The sequence below is a fragment of the Apodemus sylvaticus genome, chromosome 13 (genome assembly GCF_947179515.1).
Source record: "Apodemus sylvaticus chromosome 13, mApoSyl1.1, whole genome shotgun sequence".
Taxonomy (NCBI): domain Eukaryota; kingdom Metazoa; phylum Chordata; class Mammalia; order Rodentia; family Muridae; genus Apodemus; species Apodemus sylvaticus.
In genome coordinates, this window is record NC_067484.1 from 39720079 (window position 1) to 39740024 (window position 19946).

General features: G+C 42.0%; 1 protein-coding gene across 1 annotated transcript in view; it reads left to right on the plus strand.

Annotated features, from left to right (window-relative positions):
- Positions 1-19946, plus strand: part of Fbn2 (fibrillin 2) — a 213492-nt gene that overhangs the window by 160563 nt on the left and 32983 nt on the right. Inside the window, exons 35-48 of the mRNA XM_052155291.1 lie at positions 1312-1434; positions 2266-2388; positions 5016-5177; positions 5873-5941; positions 6393-6518; positions 7594-7719; positions 8250-8402; positions 11195-11263; positions 12683-12808; positions 12982-13107; positions 13621-13746; positions 15775-15891; positions 16902-17030; positions 17431-17550. Of these exons, the coding sequence (XP_052011251.1) occupies positions 1312-1434; positions 2266-2388; positions 5016-5177; positions 5873-5941; positions 6393-6518; positions 7594-7719; positions 8250-8402; positions 11195-11263; positions 12683-12808; positions 12982-13107; positions 13621-13746; positions 15775-15891; positions 16902-17030; positions 17431-17550 (1695 nt within the window). The remainder of the gene's footprint in view (positions 1-1311; positions 1435-2265; positions 2389-5015; positions 5178-5872; positions 5942-6392; positions 6519-7593; positions 7720-8249; positions 8403-11194; positions 11264-12682; positions 12809-12981; positions 13108-13620; positions 13747-15774; positions 15892-16901; positions 17031-17430; positions 17551-19946) is intronic.

Here is a 19946-nt window from a genome sequence, read left to right on the forward strand (position 1 = left end):
TCGTCCTCTCACCTCTGTACACAAGCCATGACATGCACACACATGTGCATACATGCGCTCTCTCTCTCTCTCTCTCTCACTCTCTCTCTCAATAAATGTAATATTTAAAACTCATTTGTAAAGAATCGTTCCTTAGAAAAGAATGGCTTTTCTAATCTAGCCTAAAATATCATGGATGGGCTGTGTTATATCAATTACTGGGCAGTTTACATGTTAAAATCTCCACCCTCTTTTGTGGGTATAAACACATTGTTTCCACAGCTCTGTTTCTACTCTGTATCGTGCCTCTGTTTATACATGCATGTTAGAGTGATTACCTCACATGTATTTCCCTCTGGCTTCAGCCTCATGAGCTAGCTTTATTAGCTGAATTTCTGGTTTTAGCAGAAATATACATTTTGGATTTTTGTCTCTGGTCCCATGGATAACGTGTGTCGTGGAGTAGGGCAGTATGTGTGCGTGAGAGTGTGGGTGCCTAGGGAGCCCAGAAGAGGGAATCAAATCCCTGAAGCTGGATTTACAGGTAATGGTGAGTCACTCGGTGTGGCCGCTAGGACTCAAACTCTGGTCCTCTGGAAGATCGGTACAGTTTGAACTGCCGAGCCACCTCTCCAGCTCTGTTAGCAGAGGTATTTTAATAAAATATGTAGAAACTTATGAGTAGTGAACTGAACTGTGTTAGTTCATGGTACAGGGAACAGTATTCTTCTCTACGTGTTTATAAACGATTTTGTGGTAATAGATCAGATTATAAAATAAGTAAAATTTTTAAAGTATTAAAGACCTTTTAATATCTAGTGTTATATAATTTTATATTTCAATTTGCCAATTACAAAATGTGTTCTGTTTGCCCTAATGATGTAGAATCGTTAGTTTGTTTTTGCTTTTTAAAACTTCACTCATTTGATGGGTTTGCATTTAATTTTTGTATTTTGTTAATACAGCCTAAGCTGGTTCTTCTTTTTGTATATTGTAATCTAAACAGCTATAATATTAGACACTTAGGTCTGGTGTGCAGCTCAGGGATAAAGCACTTGCCTAGCATATGAGACTCTCTCTGTTAGGTCCCTAACGCTGCAGAAGGAGGGAAAGTATAAGATAGCCAATGAGCCAAAATAGTACTTGTTTTATCTATGTGTGAGATATATTTAAGATTTATACTGTTTATCTAGGAAAAAAACAACAGAGAAAAATGGTACTGCTTATAAATACCTGAGAATTTAGAAAAATGCATTGTTACATTTTAAAATCTTTAAATATCTTTGCAAACAAGTGATAACCTTATTTTATTTATTTATTTTTTGTCTTCAGATATTGATGAGTGCTCCTTCCAAAATATCTGTGTCTTTGGAACGTGTAACAATCTGCCCGGGATGTTTCATTGTATCTGTGATGATGGTTATGAACTAGACAGGACTGGAGGGAACTGTACAGGTAATGACTGCCAGGATCCACTGTGTTCTCAGTGCTTGGCCGCAGTACTCCTTGCTGCACATATCAACACCTCGAAGTTTTCTTAAAATGTCTGTCCATTACGCTGTCTGTATTTCCAAAAGAGAAAAGTGCACTCTGGTACACTCACTTTCTACACTGAAATGTATTTTACATAAGCAGTTTCATTATTTAAAACAAAAATAGTAATCACATATGTGTATATATGTGAATTTTTACTGTACACTATGTTTTTTTAATAAAATTTACTATAAACAGCCTTGCAGATCAGAGCCATCACATAATAAAATTAACTAGAACCTCTACCTCTCAGTGAGCCTCTACATGGGCTGAATAGCCATTCTGAACCTGTGGAGGCTCTCATTGGATTCTTAATTCTTCTTCCTCAGAATTGCAACTTTTAGTTATTGGTTATATATTAGGATATTAAATGACATTGTTGAAAATACCACAATTTTCAATGAATTCCAGGACTTTCTACATAGCAAATTTCTAATGAGTCAGGACTATATAGTATAATACTTTTGTCTCCCCCTACATTCTGCAAATACACACACACACACACACACACACACAGAAAGAGAGAGAGAGAGAGAGATACAGAGATAGAGAGATAGAAATGCACCTTGAATACATAAAATCCTTACCATTACAGAACCTATTTTGGGTTTATGACGAGTCTTACTCATCACTTAGCTGAGTCCTTCACAATGACCTTTTAGTACCTTGGAAACGAGGTCTGCTCAATTCCTTGGAATAGCACTTTGTATATCGAAGTAAAGATGCTAACACAGACATCTTAAATGTTCACAGATATCGATGAGTGCGCAGATCCCATAAACTGTGTCAATGGTCTTTGTGTGAACACGCCTGGTCGCTATGAGTGCAACTGCCCGCCTGACTTCCAGCTGAACCCCACTGGCGTGGGTTGCGTTGGTAAGTGAAAGCAAAATGAAATAAATAGAATCACATAAAATTGAATATTTAACCTTTTGACAATGAACTATATGTGTTTGCTATGATTCTTTTAAAGAAAAACAGCCTGCTCCCTTAGGTGATTCCTAGTATAATGCAAAGGACAATTCTGAGTACAAAACCAAGGAAGAAGGTAGTAGATATTTGCATGAACAATGACTAATTCCCTACTAAAATAATCAATGATTTTTTTCAGTGTAGATTTGTTCTTCTATAAACTCTATTTCAAAAATTATTTTAAACCATTAAAAAGGATCTGCTGAGTACAGATGATAAAGAACAATGATCTTCTGAAGAACCTATCAATCTTAAATTTGTCTGGCTTCATATACCAAAAATATTAACACACTGACTGTTCAGCAGATGCGCGTAAGAGTTGTAGCAATACAGATTAAGAAACCAATTTAATAAACTGTATAGGTGTTTTTTTTAAATGCAATTCAAGCCATCAGGAAGCTGAGGCAGGAGGATGGTGTATTAGAGTTTAACCTCATCTCAAAACAAACAAGAATTATAAGCATTTTGACATCATAGAATTCATACACAGCTTGCTCACAGAGCAAATGTGATTAGACACTAAATCTCAGATACACGACACAAAGGTCTTTTATTAAAATTTTAAATGGACACATTAAAAACTTTTTATGAGAGCACATGCAAAAGCTACTAGCAGGTCATTTGAATGGTCCAGCAGGAAAAGAAAAACAGGAATGGAGAATGAAGGTTTGAAAAAGAGAAAAGAGAAAGGAAGGAATGTTGAATGAATTCAAACCTAACAGGGGAGGGACCGTGAGTTAACTTGGTTCTCTGTACCCAAGACTTGGCAGCCGAAACAAATGAAGTATTAACAATGAGAAGCAGCCAGATGGCTGTGCTGTGTGCAGCCAGAAGTGAAAGGTACTTTGTGGACTCATAAAAACTTTCAAAATACTCCGGTTGGGATGAGACCTCTTGGGGGTGGCCTGGCCCCAAACAGTTCTTCTGAAGAATTACGTTGGCTACAAAGGCACAAACAGATTGGACTTGGGCCAAAGATGAAAACTAAGATAGGAGATAGGAAACCATTGCAATAATCTAAGTTTAAAAGGACACTGATATTTGGAATTCATGCTAAGGGGAAAAGGCAGTGGTGACGTCAGTCGTCAGATACATCTTGAAGATAAAGTTATTCAACCCTTATTATTACTGGTGTGAAAGGGGAGTGAGAGTAAAGGGTTGGAAATGGCAGCAAGGCTGAACAGTTGAAAGAAGCCATGGAAAGTCCCATTGCTTGAAAACCCCTAAGACTGTGGGGAGAAGCAGGACGGAGGAAGGAGTATCCAGTTTGTTTGTTGGCATGTTGACTTGGAAATAACTAGTAAAGAAATAAGCAGAAAGGCTTAAAACACAGAAGAAAGGTGAGAGAATTTTGAACTTGAGGTCATGGGTGGGGTTGGGGGGAAGGAGTAGTACTGTCTAAAGCCAGGGGTCAAGATGATAACTGTCAATAGAGACAGGCAGTCTTCAGAGAGATGTTGTTTGACAGACTGAACAATCTGCAAATGTCCCAGTGAAGATTTGTTGCAGAATTTTCCCTGTCCAATCATCTTAGGGCAGTGGAAGGCCTGTGATTGGACAGGAAAGGGGAGGCGGCGCTAGGAGTTGTGGGGACAGAAGTCGTGGGAGGAGAAGAGAAGAGGATAGTCTTGGCTTCAGACACAGGCCTGCATGGCGCTTACTAGCCACAAATAACTAAGTTTTTATAAGGTTTAGAAATACTGAGATAAAGCTTTTATCGTTATCAATTGACTCTTAACTTACTGTATTGTCTTCTTGTAATTGTGATTTTTAAATATACATAAATCTAATTGGCTAACTAACCAAGCATTTAGAGTCATGTTTCTACTGGGTAATTGGGGGTGAGCTGGCAGAGCCACTATGGGATGTATGGGCATTGCGTGGTAGCAACAGGAACTCCGGGTCCCCACCGGAGAGATGGCTAACAGAGGGACGGCCAAGTGAAATGGCCCAGCTGAGGCCGGAGAGTTTGCAGGCCTAGAGACCGACAGCTCCAGAGAGTTGGTGGCAGCAGGAGCACAGGAGCATGGTCAGAACCCGCGTGGAGAGTTGGTGGGTCGACCTTATTTAATATTTCCTGCAGCAAAAATTAAAATAAAACTATTGGAAGGTGCAGGTGAAAGGGCAGACTGAGATTGTTAACATGTTACAGACTTAGTTACATTTGTATGTCTCCAAGGTGTGTCTCCACTTCACAAACTCACAAAGCAGATTAGTAATACCCAGTTTCTCTTCTATTCACACTATTTGAAATGTCCACAGTGTCCCCAACTAAGAACTGCCTCACTGTCTTGTTTATACCACAAATATATGGAAATCGTTGTGTTTTCTAGAGACTGCAGTTCGTCACCATCTCTTGATCTTGTGACGTTTAAAAGCCAAACTTTATAACAAGAAATTGTATTGTGCTAGGAAATTAGGATGTACCTTCCCTGTCATCGTGCAGAATCTTGAAGTTTGTCCTTGAAATGTCTTCCTGAGAATTTCTCCCCACGGTGGGGGCCACTTTAAGTTCTTCTGTTGCTCTGCAGACAACCGCGTGGGCAACTGTTACCTGAAGTTTGGTCCTCGGGGAGACGGGAGTCTGTCCTGCAACACAGAGGTCGGGGTGGGTGTCAGTCGCTCCTCCTGCTGCTGCTCCCTGGGAAAGGCCTGGGGAAACCCCTGCGAGACGTGTCCCCCTGTCAACAGCAGTAAGTATGGAACAGAGAGGAAGGGAAAAACTTCTGTTCCGGGATCTAGAAACAAGTTGCTATTGTATTCCTGGACTGTGGGCAGTGGGAGGGGTGGCCTTGGACTCTTGTCAATGATTATACTGAAGTTTGCCAAGAGTATTTTATAGAAAAGGAATTTCAGTTCTGTCCTTCCTATTTTTTTTCTATTATGTTTCTCTTTTTTTGTTTTTTTTTAAAAATCATCTCAACCACAATCCAATCTGAACGGTCATAATATCAACTCTGCATGAGATCACAGATGATGGATGTTCCCAGTCCTTCTTGGAGGTTGTTAGTTCAGGTTTTTAAGTGGAGTGTATCCTGAAGTCAGTCACAGAGCACTTTAAAAGAAAACATGTGTTCTAATATGAACAGAACCCAGACCTTTGTACCATAGACTCCTGGCATTTTTTTTATTTACTTGCCAAATAATTGTGATATGAATTATCTAAAAGGAAGTGTTTTCTTAAAAAAAACTAAATAAACAAATGGCTTCTGTTATCCTACCGCAATTCATTGAAGTAATGATATTTTGGAATAAAATGTGATATACATTATTGAAAATGTGTTTAAAAGGACACAGAAAAATACAGACACCCCTGAGGCTTGGCAGTGATTGCCTCAACTGCTGGGATTCAGGAATCAACCCTTGCTCACTTTCCATTGTTTTGCAGCTGAGTATTATACCCTGTGTCCTGGAGGCGAAGGCTTTAGACCGAACCCCATCACGATCATCTTAGAAGGTAAGCTCATCACCGGATGTCTCGTAGGCTTAAATAAGCTAAATAAATAGCCTGGTTAGAGGGAAGCTGGGACCTGGGACAAAAGTCCCTGTGAAGCCATGCCAGGATTCATGGGTGGAACTGCAGGTAGGCAGTCCTGTCACACATATGCTAAGCAACAGTTTTACCAAGAAGTAGCCATCCATTCCAAGCATCTGGTGTTCAGTTGTTGTGCAGAGAAACCCTCGTTACATTGTCCCACAGCTTGCTCCCATTACTCTCCTCAGAGAACAGCAGGCCTGCAACAAAGGCAAGAAAATCCACAGCAGTCAGAATAAACCCAGTACTTCGGGGCATTCATTCCTTGAGGTGCACAGATGTCTGTGGTCCCTACAAGATGTCATGTTTGAAAGCTGTAATGTTGACTTTTTGGTCATGATCTTTATCGTTAATGGACTGTCTCCTCTTGTAGACATTGATGAATGTCAGGAGTTACCAGGACTCTGCCAGGGTGGAAACTGTATCAACACTTTTGGGAGTTTCCAGTGTGAGTGCCCACAGGGTTACTACCTCAGTGAGGAAACCCGCATCTGTGAAGGTGAGGAAGTCTTGACTGCTCCCTACCACACTGTCTCCCCTTGTGGTCCTGCATCCTTCGAGAGGGCTCTGTTGAAACTGTTAATAGCTTTTATTTTTTTCTTTTTGGAGCAATGCTGTTCATTTGTATAGTGATAGATCCAATCTGTGGCTCATTTGCAATGATTTCCCCCCAAAATTTTCTGAATAAAATGATTGATGAACCAAAAATTGGAAATACAATTACAACATGAAGGTAGTGAACACTGACCATTTTAAGTAGGAACCGGCAAACTTGAATGTAAGTTAATATTGGTTGATAATTTCTGAATGTTGGATATAATAATTTCTGAATGTTGGATATAATATAAAAAAGTTGGAATGTCACACAGATTCTCCCTCCAACTCTTGTCATATACCAGTTATAATTTTATTTTTAGGTGACTGTTATTGCTCCAAGTTCTGGCTGGGGGTAAAACATCAGTGTTCGTGTGGAATGAGAGGCTGTCTCTAGAGCTGAATATTAAGAATGTGCCATTATCACTTCTGTTACAGCCTCTAGTTTAACTTGTTAGTGAAATGGATCTGAAAGAAATGTGATTTAATAAGAAAAAGAACCAGTAGCTACCCTGCAATGAGAACCTGTGAGAAGGCTTCTAATTTGAAAGAAGGATCTCATAGTCTGCATTCAGTTTAAAGTTGCTGTTAAATTTTAATTCAAATGGCATAGTGAGGGAAAAACCAGACTTCAAAGAGATTCTTCTTGGAGAATGGGAATTTCCACAAATGTATACAGGCATGAGGCAAATCTGGTTTTGCCTCTTTAGTCTATTTTTGTAATTCATAGTATTTTTAGGGTTAGGAGCTTTTTGTCTTTTTTTTTTTTCTTCTTAAAGAAATGTGTTCTTGTGGCATGTAAATGTAAACACATCATTTGGGTATATATATATATATATATATATATATATATATATATATATATATGAGTCTTACCTTACAAACATGAAATAAGGGAATCACCTGTGATCTGTTTAGTAAGCTACACTATATAAATTCATAGAGCAATCTTAACTCATGGACGTTCTTGCCTGTTGTAGATATCGATGAGTGCTTTGCCCATCCCGGCGTCTGCGGACCTGGAACCTGCTACAACACCCTGGGGAACTACACTTGCATTTGCCCGCCCGAGTTCATGCAAGTGAACGGAGGTCATAACTGTATGGGTCAGTAGCCCTCACTGACATTAACGACCGCCCAAGGTCGCTGGCTTCGCACCGGCGGCGGCACTTCGTTCTCAGAATTGCTGGTCCAGAAAGTCTGGAAACTAAATCTTTATGAGTGAGGAAGCATTTCAGAGTCCTATGAACCGCTGCCCTGTAAATCTGAGGTTTAAGGGGAAAAAAAATCAAGCATTAAAGAGTTACAGATCTTAGATAATTCTGATTCTCTGTGTTTGTCAAAATGCATCTGTATAGATGGGAGGGCACGTAAATTTCAACAGTTACCTCTTTTCTTCAATTCAAATAATTAATGTTTTTTCAATTAAGTGGAAATACATGACAAAATATTGTCACCTGTGAAAAATTATCCAGAAAATGCCTTGCCTAAAAGGAGGAGATGTCCCATCTGAAAACAATGAACGTGATAGATGTTTTCCAGAATTGTATCACTCAGAAAAAGCTGGCTAAGAACAAGTTGGTTAACCGCGGCTTGCTGCTCTGGCTGCCTCGCTGACCGATTTCTCTCCATGTAGACATGAGGAAAAGCTTCTGCTACAGGAGCTATAACGGGACCACTTGTGAAAACGAGCTGCCTTTTAACGTGACAAAGAGGATGTGCTGCTGTACGTACAACGTCGGCAAAGCCTGGAACAAACCTTGCGAGCCGTGCCCAACACCAGGGACGGGTAAGCCCCGCTGCAGTTCACGCTCTAGGAGAGGCTGTGCCAGAGATACCCTGTAACAGTGGGTGTGTCCTGTAACAGTGGGTGTGTCCTGTAACCAGAGAGGCTCAGTCCCAGAGAGAGATCCCAAAAGCTTGACTTCCTAAATGACATGACTCGCTTTGGGAGCCAAACAGTAATTTCTGAGACATGTTCCAAATCTTAAAACAGGCATCATTGTTAGAGTTTATAGCCTTTGTCAGTTTATAATCATTATCAAACAGGACTAGCCATTCCCTCCTTCCTCCATCCATCCATCCATCCATCCATCCATCTATCCATCATATGAATTTGAGAAACTACTATTTATCACTGTGTTCAGCATGGAAGGTATAATAATTTTGGCAAATTTATTTGTTAATGAACTTTGCTGGAAAAGTATGTTTAAAAAAAGTATTTCATAAATAAGTTGCATAGGACATTTCGTTAATGTGTTCCTTGTGCAGTTTTCCACACAACCCACAAGGAACCTTTACATGACCACAGTTTTAAAATTATTTTATTGTTGTATGTGCAAGGGTGTTTTCCCTTATGTGTTTGTGTGCCCGGTACCTGCAGAGGCCAGAAGGGGGCCATTGAATCTCCAAGAACTGGAGTTACAGATGATTGTGATCTGCCACGTGGGTGCTGGGAACTGATGGCAGAACAGACAGCGGGTACCGTTTACCTCTTAGGCCTGTCTCCAGCCCAGCAGGGGGCGATCTTTTACAAGCATAAATTCCATTGAATTAAAATGTGATCCATCACGAAGACCAGAATAGCGACCACGTGCCTTTTAATTACTCTTCATATAGACCTTCCATGGCCTAGGGAATGGAAACTTTTCATAGTCACAGACAGCTAAAGTTGAACAGAGAGGAGATCAGAAGCTGATTGTGCATGCGTTGCCAAATGCTGGCACAGCATACATTCCAACACGTTGGTTATAAAGGTGAGACCATAAGCTCAAGGAGAGAGGTGTGGCCAACAGTTTTTGTCACTGTGACAAAATGCCTGATGGACCCTTCTTAGGGATGACAGATTTATTTTGGCTCGTGGTTTCTGAAAGTCACATCCCACCATGGGGCCAAAAGCCAAGCAGAGCAGTTTGCTCCAGAGGAGCGGAAGTTTAAAGCACCAGTTTGTGCGTAGAGTGTAGACCAGGAGAAAGAGGACAAAGGCGGGAGGCAGAAGCAGGGGTGACCCCTAAAGACAGCCCCTCCGGGCTGAATTCCACCTAGAATGCCCAACCTCTGAATGCTCCACAGCTTTAAAATAGCAGCTTTGATATAAAGCTAGAGACCAAGCTTTCAAAGAGTGAGTCGGGGCCTGGAGAGATGGCTCAGCAGTTAGCTCAGGAACTGAGGGTTCCTCCCGAGGTCCTGAGTTCAGTTCCCAGCAAGTACATGGTGGGTGACAACCATCTGTAATGGGATCTGATGCCCTCTTCTGGTGTGTCTGAAGACAGCAACAGTGTACTCATTACTTATATACATAAAATAAATAATTCTTTAAAAAAACAAAGCATGAATCGGGCAGGGGCACTTCCCCTCCACACCGAGGCAGCTTTGACCGGTTCTCAGGCCCATCTCTGTTCCATAAGAGGAAGCAGAGGCATCCTTACCCTTCTCAGTTATAAAGCTCCAGAAGTCAAGTTCAAGATTACTGGTTTGGGAAAATAAATGTCATTTGTTTTCAGTGACAGGAAATGAAGGCCTTAGGTTTGAGAGACTGGTCTCTATGTAAATCAAAACCCTGACCTGACACTTGTGTAACCCAAGCAGGGGATTTACTCTTTCTGATAACTCCTCTGGAAGATGAGATTGTCAACAGCAGCAGGGGCCACTCCATGTGTGAGCCACTCTAGGCAGGCAGAGAGAGAGAGAGAGAGAGAGAGAGAGAGAGAGAGAGAGAGAGAGAGAGAGAGAGAGAGAGAGAGAGAATAGAGGGGTATAGAGATATGATATAGGTAGATAATAAATGATATTGATAGATAGATGATAGATAGATAGATAGATAGATAGATAGATAGATAGACCTGAAAGTGGCTAGTCTATTAGAATCTTTGGATTGAGCAATTCTCATATTGATGGCACTTAGAATCACATGTCATATCCATTTTTACCACTCTAGTACTGTAGTCTGTGGAGTTGTACATACATATTTCATAACAGCCATTGAAAACAAGTCACTGTCCATTTAAGTTTCTGTTGATTTGGTAAGAATAACCCTTACAGATTTTATTTCATCTCATGACAAATTGTTTCATTTATTTCTCAAATTTCACATCCCAGCAGGTAGACATGTTTAAAAAAGAAGAAGACAAAAATCTTACCTCATTCATGGGTCATCTCTGACCTGTGTCTCCATTGCAAAACCTTTCCACACATTTGTGCCTTGTGCAGTCACGGCCTTTTGAAATTCAGGGTTTATCAATAATTGTATAGTAAACAAATAAATAAATTATATATTGTATAATTTTACGTGGATTCCAGGGCTCCCCTCGTGTTGCCAGGCTGCCTCAATAAGAGCTTCTACCCCTGAGCCATCTCAGCAGCCCAGACTGAACCATCATTAAAGCCTTTTCATCATAAGGGGAAAAGATGATTCAATTGCTGAAGAAGATTTGCCTTTTTAAATATGTTGCTTACCTTCCGCTATCAGATCGATCAGAAGTTAATGATAGAGAATGCCCAGACTAGTTATGAATAATGTAACACTCTTCTTATTGATGAAAATAATGGCATAAAGATATTTTAAATGTGTCTGTTCCACAGCTGACTTTAAAACTATATGTGGAAATATTCCTGGATTCACCTTTGACATCCACACAGGAAAAGCTGTTGGTGAGTTTGTCCCCATTGTATTTGGGAATGTATATATGTACATATGTAAACATATTCATATATATCACATTTTGTACTCTCAATACAACAGTACTACAAGTATCAAATGACCTGGATTCCAGGCTAATGTACTTCATTAATAAACCGAGAAACCATGCTTTATATACGTTGACCAAGTGTTAATAAAATTGTTAAATTTTATCAGCCTAGCCTAGCAATTAAATTATGATAATTACTTTGCAATCTCAAGGTTCTATGCATACCAGGCAAAAATGTGAATTTCCCTCGTCATGCTGTTTTACATGGTTAAATAATCTATCTCATTTGTGTATGGGGGTGTGGATATGCCTCGTATGTGTATGTGCGTGATTACATGTGTATGTGTATGCCCGTATTTATTAAAAGCCAGAGACTGACATCTGAATACTTCCCTCATCTCTCTCCACACTGTTTTCTGAAACAGGGTCTCTCACTGAATCTAAAGGTCCCTTATTCAGCTAGGGAAGCTAGCCAGGAGCTCCAGGGATCCACCCTCTCTGCCTCTCCCCTTTCTTCCCCTCCCCTCTCTGCCCCACCCCTCTCTGCTCCTCCCCTCTCTGCCCCTCCCTCCTCTGCCCCTCCCCTCTCTGTCCCTCCCCTCCCTGCCCCTCCCCTCTCCGCCCCTCCCCTCTCCGCCCCTCCCTTCTTCACCCCTCCCCTATCCACCCTGGGATTACAGATAAATGCCAGTGTGTCTGACTTTTATGTGGCTGCTAGGGATGCAAAGCCAGGTCCTTATGCTTTATGTAACAAGACCGAGCCACCTCCCCAGCCCTGCACCTTATTTTAATTGCTAGTTACTCTTTTTCAAAAGTAGATCTTAACGTTTCAGTATGTTTTTATATCATCCCCTTCATGTGATCTCATGAATTTACAGAATTCCTTTTCAGATAAATTACTTCCTTCTGAACAGACTTCAGTTGCTAAATTCAATCTTTTTCTTCATAGTTTAAGCAATATCATTTTAAGTCTCTATGAAGCAATATACTTGAGCGTATGTATGTCTATATCGAGATACATCAACTTAAGGAGACATCGCTTTATCAGAGGAATGGCAGCTATTTGGGTGACCTCACAGAACTTGTGGTTGGGGCTCAATTTCCCCAACCAGGGCGAGAGGGTCACTTTCCTTTGCCCATTAAGGTCGCTTGCTGTGTCTTACAAACCACCTTCACTGTTCTAAAGCTCTCTAGGGAAACTAACCACTCTGTGGTCTCTAGTTCTTCAGAAACCACAAGGCCGCTTATGCCAGTTTGTATTTGACTTGAACAGAGAGCTTGTATCTCCGTTTCAGGGTACATATAGCGCCATTATGGGGTGAGGTGCTAAGGACGTTTAGCAGAGAATCATGTGTATTTTACCAAATCCGTTCAATTTCAGACATTGATGAGTGTAAAGAGATTCCAGGCATCTGTGCAAACGGTGTGTGCATTAACCAGATTGGCAGCTTCCGCTGTGAATGCCCGACAGGCTTCAGTTACAACGACCTGCTCTTGGTCTGTGAAGGTAATCTGAGACATATACATCCACCCTCCAAAGACTTTGCTATTTATACGTGGCTTTTAGGTGGGCGTCCAGTTTTGTGCCGCCTCTTGTGCCGTATTTAAGGGCTGAGGACACGAATGTGATCCCCAAAGCGGCAGTGAGCGGCTGTTTACCTGGACCTGTTGCTCTTGCAGACATCGACGAGTGCAGCAATGGCGAGAATCTGTGCCAACGCAACGCAGACTGCATCAACAGCCCCGGCAGCTACCGCTGCGAGTGTGCGGCCGGCTTCAAACTCTCCCCCAACGGGGCCTGTGTAGGTAAGCAAGAGGCTGGCAGTCACCAACCACAGCAGACCGTTGGTCCCCTGTTCTCGAAGAGCTCCTTCGAGAGTATTCTCGAAGGAGAGTATTTCTCTCCACAGCATACTTTCAGGATGACTTTAGAAAGTCTGTCTAACTCAGTCTATTGCTCACGCTGAAATGCTCCCACCGTAACTTTCAGATTAATTTGTTGAGAGAAGAGGTTGCTTCGGTGGATTTCTATGGTATAAAATAGAATCCTCGAGGTCCCAGTCAACCTACAAAACTTGCATGACTGAAACCAGCAGGGAGGGGGCGGGGGGAGGGGAGTACTTGAAAGGCTTGCTTATTTTCAGTCAGCCATTGTTCTGGTTGATTCTCAGCCCATCTATAATAATTAATAGCAGGTTAGAGAACCGCATCTGTGCAAAACGAAGGAATCTTAATAAAAGTCAGATATGTAGAACTTGTGTCCCTTTCTTTCTTTCTTTCTTTCTTTCTTTCTTTCTTTTTTTTTTTTTTCTGTTTTAGATCGCAATGAATGCTTGGAAATTCCGAATGTTTGCAGTCACGGGCTGTGTGTAGATTTGCAAGGGAGTTACCAGTGCATCTGCAACAATGGCTTTAAGGCTTCTCAAGACCAGACTATGTGCATGGGTAAGAAGGGTGTTCTTTTCCAGGGAGGGATGTGAGGCTGGGACTTAAGGACGATGATGGTACCATCCCATCATCCCATGACCTCAGCAACTACAACATCTCTGCCATGCTAAACAGTTTAAGACTTTGATGTAAAATTGGCAAGCAGAGGCATACCATAGTAGGTTCTCAAAATGCTCAGCAAGTCTCAGCATATTGCTCCAGAAGTTTCTAAGAGATGATGTGCATTTCAGGAATACTTGAAGCTAGGTGAAATCGCCCGCACAACACATTCTGGAGAGCAAAGGGGTACTAAGGGTGACCATATTAACATAAGCACCATGCAAATACACATCCTTTTATATAGACTATAGTTTAGGACTCTTAACATGATTGCAGAAGTGAACATAACCAGAGTCTTTAAAATTAATTCCCAAGAGCCAACATAACGTCTAGATAAGGAAATGAGAGTCAGGGGTTAGTATGTTTCCAAAGTCATGTGGGGAGGGTGCCCTGAAGCTAGGACTGCCAGATTGTCCTGACTCTGGTGTCAGCAGGGGCCTGGGCCTCCGCCAGAGTTCCTCTCTAGGCTTCATATTTGAAAGAGGAGCATTAAATTTAAAACTTGGTTACTCAGATGTAGCGCATTTTCTGTGTGCAAACGCCGAGGCTGTGCACCCAGTCTGTGGGGATTCCAGTTGCTTGATGAGTGAATGTTAAAGCCGGGTTTCAATAGTGTGGGATCGTTCCCTTCATGGGGTATCTGTGCAATGAGGGGCAGGATGCGAAAGCCTCAGTTTACCCATTGCTTCCTGAGTGCACCTTCCCCACCCCATGGGCTGCCCCAGAGTGATGGGAAAATCTCTAACTGGTGCTTATGCGAAGGATATCACAAGTTCTGGTCCCCTGTCCATGCACATTATGGGAATGCTTGCTTACAAGAGACACAGGAGTCTCCTTCTATACTCTTTCAGAGAGTATAATCTGCTCTCCTCCTAAAGAGCTGTGTCTGCCCCTTATGTGGTGGCTCCTCAGGCTGGCCTCCCAGCACAAAGGCTTTCAAGAGACTCTAGCTAGACAAAGCATGACAACCATGGCTCTGGCAAGCCTTCCTGATTCCCTCTGCCTTGCTAAAAAAAAAAAAAAAAAACCCAAGCAAGACAAAATCTGTCAGATCGCATTCCTAAAGCATTCCACCAAGGTCTGTCCCCTTATTTGACCACTTCTTCCACCTGAGACTGACTACCAAGGTCTAGGTTTCTAAGCACTGAAGTCAAGCAATCAAATGACCACTTTGAGCTGCCCTGGTAACATTCCCAATCAAAATAAATCACCACACCTAACATGGGTTTCCCCTTTACCTTTTAAGGCACCAACCTATGGGCCATGGCTGTCTCTTCTCTAACAAGAGGAGTCCTTTGTCCCTCTCCTAGACAAATGCTCCTGTCCCCTCTCCCTCATTTCCTTCCCCTTCTTCCTTGTCCTCTATCTCCTGTCTTTGTGCCTTATTCCATGTTCCCCCCCACACACACACACACACACACTGGGGCACATAAGTCTTCTTTGTGCTGAGAACTTGGTTTTGGAGTATCTTGTGCTGAAGCAATCCTTTCAGACCCTCTGTCTCCTATCTAGGATAACCTTGATAGCTGTTCATCCCAGGATTTTTGGGAAACTTATGACTAAATTCTAAACAAACTCCTACTTGGATTTCACTATTTCATCTAAGGAGCTAAAGTTTTCCCTATGAAATTAAGATACATAAATTCCTTAACAAGTGTTAATAATGCTTTAATATTTGACAAGCAAGCCTGTTCTCTGCAACATCTCTGCCAGTGACATGCCTCTCCTACCCACATAAGAAATTAAACTGTGTGCTATTTTGTAAGTCCACAATTTGTCTCTCCTTTTCACGTTCTTATTTTGTATTAGATAAAGGTGGGTCCCTAGCACTCTCTGAGAAGGAGCTAAGTAATGAGTAGTGGGGGGAGGGGGCAAGAAAATGTTGCAGGTGAATGTTCTGGGTAAAGGTTGAGTTCTTCTTGGTAGACGTTGATGAGTGCGAGCGGCACCCGTGCGGAAACGGGACTTGTAAGAACACCGTCGGGTCCTACAACTGTCTGTGCTATCCTGGGTTCGAGCTTACTCACAACAACGATTGCCTAGGTAAGTCCTTCTGTCCATTTGTCCTCAGTCCTCCTTTATCCCTACAGAATGTACGAAATGAAAAAAATAAAGCCAAGAGCACAGCATAGGCGACTTCTGTCGTCAAACTTACACACATGCCAGAAAACAGGCAAAGCCACTGCAAACCTTGTGGTTGCCTACAGGCGTTGGTTGCCCTCACTTATCTGGAGTCCATGCACTGTTTCCAGCCCTTTCTTACAAATCCAGTCTGTCAGGGTGAAAGGTCACTGAGGCACCTGTAAGCGAATCAAGACTGATTTGTAGTTTAGGCTCTCTGTCCCCTCTTGGTGAGATAGAGAGGGACTCTCTCTTATTCCCATGTTACATCACAAGTTGTATGACTTCATTCCTAATCTACACTTGAGCCCCTGCAGATTTCTGCGTACATATGTCTTGTGTCTTAAAATTTCCTTGTCTATCCGCTTCAAAAGCCTGTATGCCTTTCCCTACCAAAAATAAATAAAAAATAAAAAAAATAAAAAGCACAGCAAGCAGGTTTTGAGACAAACCCTCAAACCACAACTATGGTTGATACAGGATTTCAGCTTTTGCCTCACAATGACATACAAATAGGACAGGGGCACAGATCCTGGAGAGGGTCCCCAAGGAGGCGGAGTAAATATTTAAAAAAAAGAGTAACACCAGTCTATTCCCATTGTCATGTGTGGGAGATCCTTATGTACAGGTAAGAGACCTGCAAATTATTCAGTTGGGTTACGTTCCATAGTCCTGTCTCCTCTGCCAAAAAAATTCTTTCCAATTGGGAAAAAAAATGGAAAGATTCACCTTAAGCCCATAAAACTTTACCTGTTTATAGATGTCTAAATGATAGCCCTTGAAAACCGAGGAGGCCCTCCATGTTCCTGTTAGGGATTCTGTCCTTAAAACATGTGCCGTTTTCTTTTCTGATATTAGAGTGCAGTGTAGACCTTTTGTCAGTGTGTCAACACGGTACTCCCCCTGAAGCACTGACTCCTCTCTGCTTGCAGACATAGACGAGTGCAGCTCGTTTTTTGGCCAGGTGTGCAGAAACGGGCGGTGCTTCAACGAGATCGGCTCCTTCAAGTGTCTGTGCAACGAGGGTTACGAACTTACTCCAGACGGCAAAAACTGTATCGGTGAGGAACTCAAGCTGCTCTCCCTGGTGAGACAGTATGAGCCCCCACAGGCGTACTCGGCCCATCCGCGCTTTATCATCAGATCGCGCGGCTGCCATGACCTGTGTCGGGATATTAACTTGCAGTTGGGAAGACATCATAGGGAGAGTTTTTATTGGGGGTAGTGCTTGAGGCTGTGTCTCAATAAATACACATGACAGAATGCATCATAAGGATTAACAGCCTTATGAACCAGCTACAATATCAGAGGGGTGACAGGATGTCTTTGTCTATAGTGACCCAGCAGATCAGAGGGCCCGAGTGGAATCTATGTTCCTGTCATTCAGCAGACAGATGACAGCAACGATTGTCTCATGTCTGAGTTACATTATTTTGTTTTTGGTCTCCTTTCTCTCTATAGATACTAATGAGTGTGTCGCACTTCCTGGCTCGTGTTCTCCTGGGACCTGTCAGAATCTGGAGGGCTCCTTCAGGTGCATCTGTCCCCCCGGATATGAAGTGAAAAGCGAAAATTGCATTGGTGAGGATCGGGTTCATTCTGAGGTCATGAGATGCGGGGGAGAAAAAGAAACATCCACCCCAGCCACTGTGCACATGCTGGCCTCCGGGGTTAAACATGTGGCTGCCTGCATCTGTTTTATTGAACCATCAAAAATGGTGGGGTTAGCAGCTTAGGAAATGAGGCCTTGTTTTCGTCAACAGAAGTCTTACTGCCAGTCAAGGGATTTTCATTATACTCTGTAGCTGTGTTCTAAATGTCAGGAAAGACTGTCCACTAAATTTTAAAAATGTCTACAATGTGTAATCTCTGGCACATGATTTTAAAATAGCTATTAAAGGTGTCCAGGCTCATGAAAATATGAGGCAGAAACCTTGATGATTCTCTCGACTTCCCCCCTCTTGGGGAGGCGCTACTTATACAAAAGTAGAAAATATTAATCCCTTTGGAAAGCTGATGTCTTCTACTGAAGCTGGGGTCTTGGAATGGCCCGCAGACACCGTGAGGGCGAGCGACCTCTGCACAGCACACTTGATTTCACGATCTGTGAGTTGTTTCTGCTGCATGAGCGTCTAAGCAAGGCTTTGCTAGCACGAAAGGATCACAAAGGATGCTTTTGTCTCTGAGGCTTTCATTCAGTCACCCTTGTTGAGATCCTAAAGATAAACAGCTCTGATGCTCATATTTGAGACAGTTACAAAGGGGAAAGGGCTATGGACTTCATAGAATTGAACTGTGTTTCAGACCAAGTAATTAGGTATTATGAGTATCCCTACTCATTCTGGTTAATATGTATATAGTTTATTATAAGATTTGGTCTTATTTTACTAGCCAAAATAATAAAAACACAGTCAAATAGTCAAATCAACTTGGCAAAAAGGTTCTTTAAGCTTAAGATTATCTCTGCCATTTGGTTAAATTTTGTTTGGAGGTGATATGGAAGAGGAATTTTTATTTGTGTGTATATATACACAGATGATTTTACAGGAAAGTAACAAAGCAATTCTCCCTTTCTTTAAAACTAGCAGTATTAACCACAATAGTATGGTGTGTGTGTGTGTGTGTGTGTGTGTGTGTGTGTGTAGTATATTGTATATGTGGTATGGTGTGTGTGTGTGTGTAGTATATGGTATATGTCTGTGTATATGTGGTATGGTGTGTGTGTATATGGTATTCATGTATAGCTAGTATATGTGTATTTGTGTGTGGGGTATGTGTTCTTCATGTTCATACGGTGAGTGTCTCTACCCAGTGAGTCATCAGTTTTAGTCTTCGAGTTCCAGTTTGGTTCATGGTTGTATCCACATCCATCCTTGTACGGAGTGATTACAACAGCTGCGCATAAGCTAGTGCTGTGGGAATAGAAATGTGCATTTGCCGTAGCATCATAGGTACCTCTGACTTGTTGAAAGCACCCATGTCTATGATTCAGTTTACATTTCATTCATATTGTATTTCTTGAACTGAACCATGTTCCTTGGACTATTATCTTCCTATGAAAAGTTCATTTTTAGTTAAATTACTTTACCCTATACTCATTTTATTCCAACTAGTATCTCTTCCACCAGTTTTTCTCAGATGAGATTCTTTCAGCATGGTCATGCTCAGAGGCAAATGCATACATAGTTGTGTGCACACATACACAAAGGCCTATCTACATCCCACAGATATGCCGGTGAGAATGTGGCAGCTCTAATATATAACAGTGGGCACACAAAAGTGAAGGTTTTACTTTTGTGGAGTCTCCTGTCTAACTGGAGAGACATATTTTGTGAATAAACCTGTTTTGAAAAGCTGTCCTGCCGGGCGGTGGTGGCGCACACCTGTAATCCCAGCACTTGGGAGGCAGAGGCAGGCAGATTTCTGAGTTCGAGGCCAGCCTGGTCTACAGAGTGAGTTCCAGGACAGCCAGGGCTACACAGAGAAACCCTGTCTCGAAAAAAAAAAAAAACAATCCAAAAAACAAACAAACAAACAAACAAACAAACAAACGAAAAGCTGTCCTTACAGTATACCATGGCGAGCCCTGAACTTTAGGTGTGTCCGAGATGTAAAAACGCCTTAAAAACCTGAGGCAAGTGTGAGATGGCATGTCACAGACACCAACCACACGGGGTCAGGGGTCGGTCACCCAGAGTGCCTCCTAGGTGTTGGACAGGAATTTACTAATCAAAGATAAAACAGAACCGGAAGAGACGCTCTGGAAGTGGATAGCACAGCACGGAAAGGCTGAGCTTGATCCTGTAAACATTGTGCGACCATTTCACTAGGGACAGAGTTTTTAAGAAGAGATGTGATCTGACTCGTTTATTAAATCTTTAAAGAATTAAATTTGAAAGCATGTGCCAGACATCACAGTAGGAGCAGAAGGCACAACATGAGCCAGACATGGCACAGCCTTGGGATTGCATGCTAAC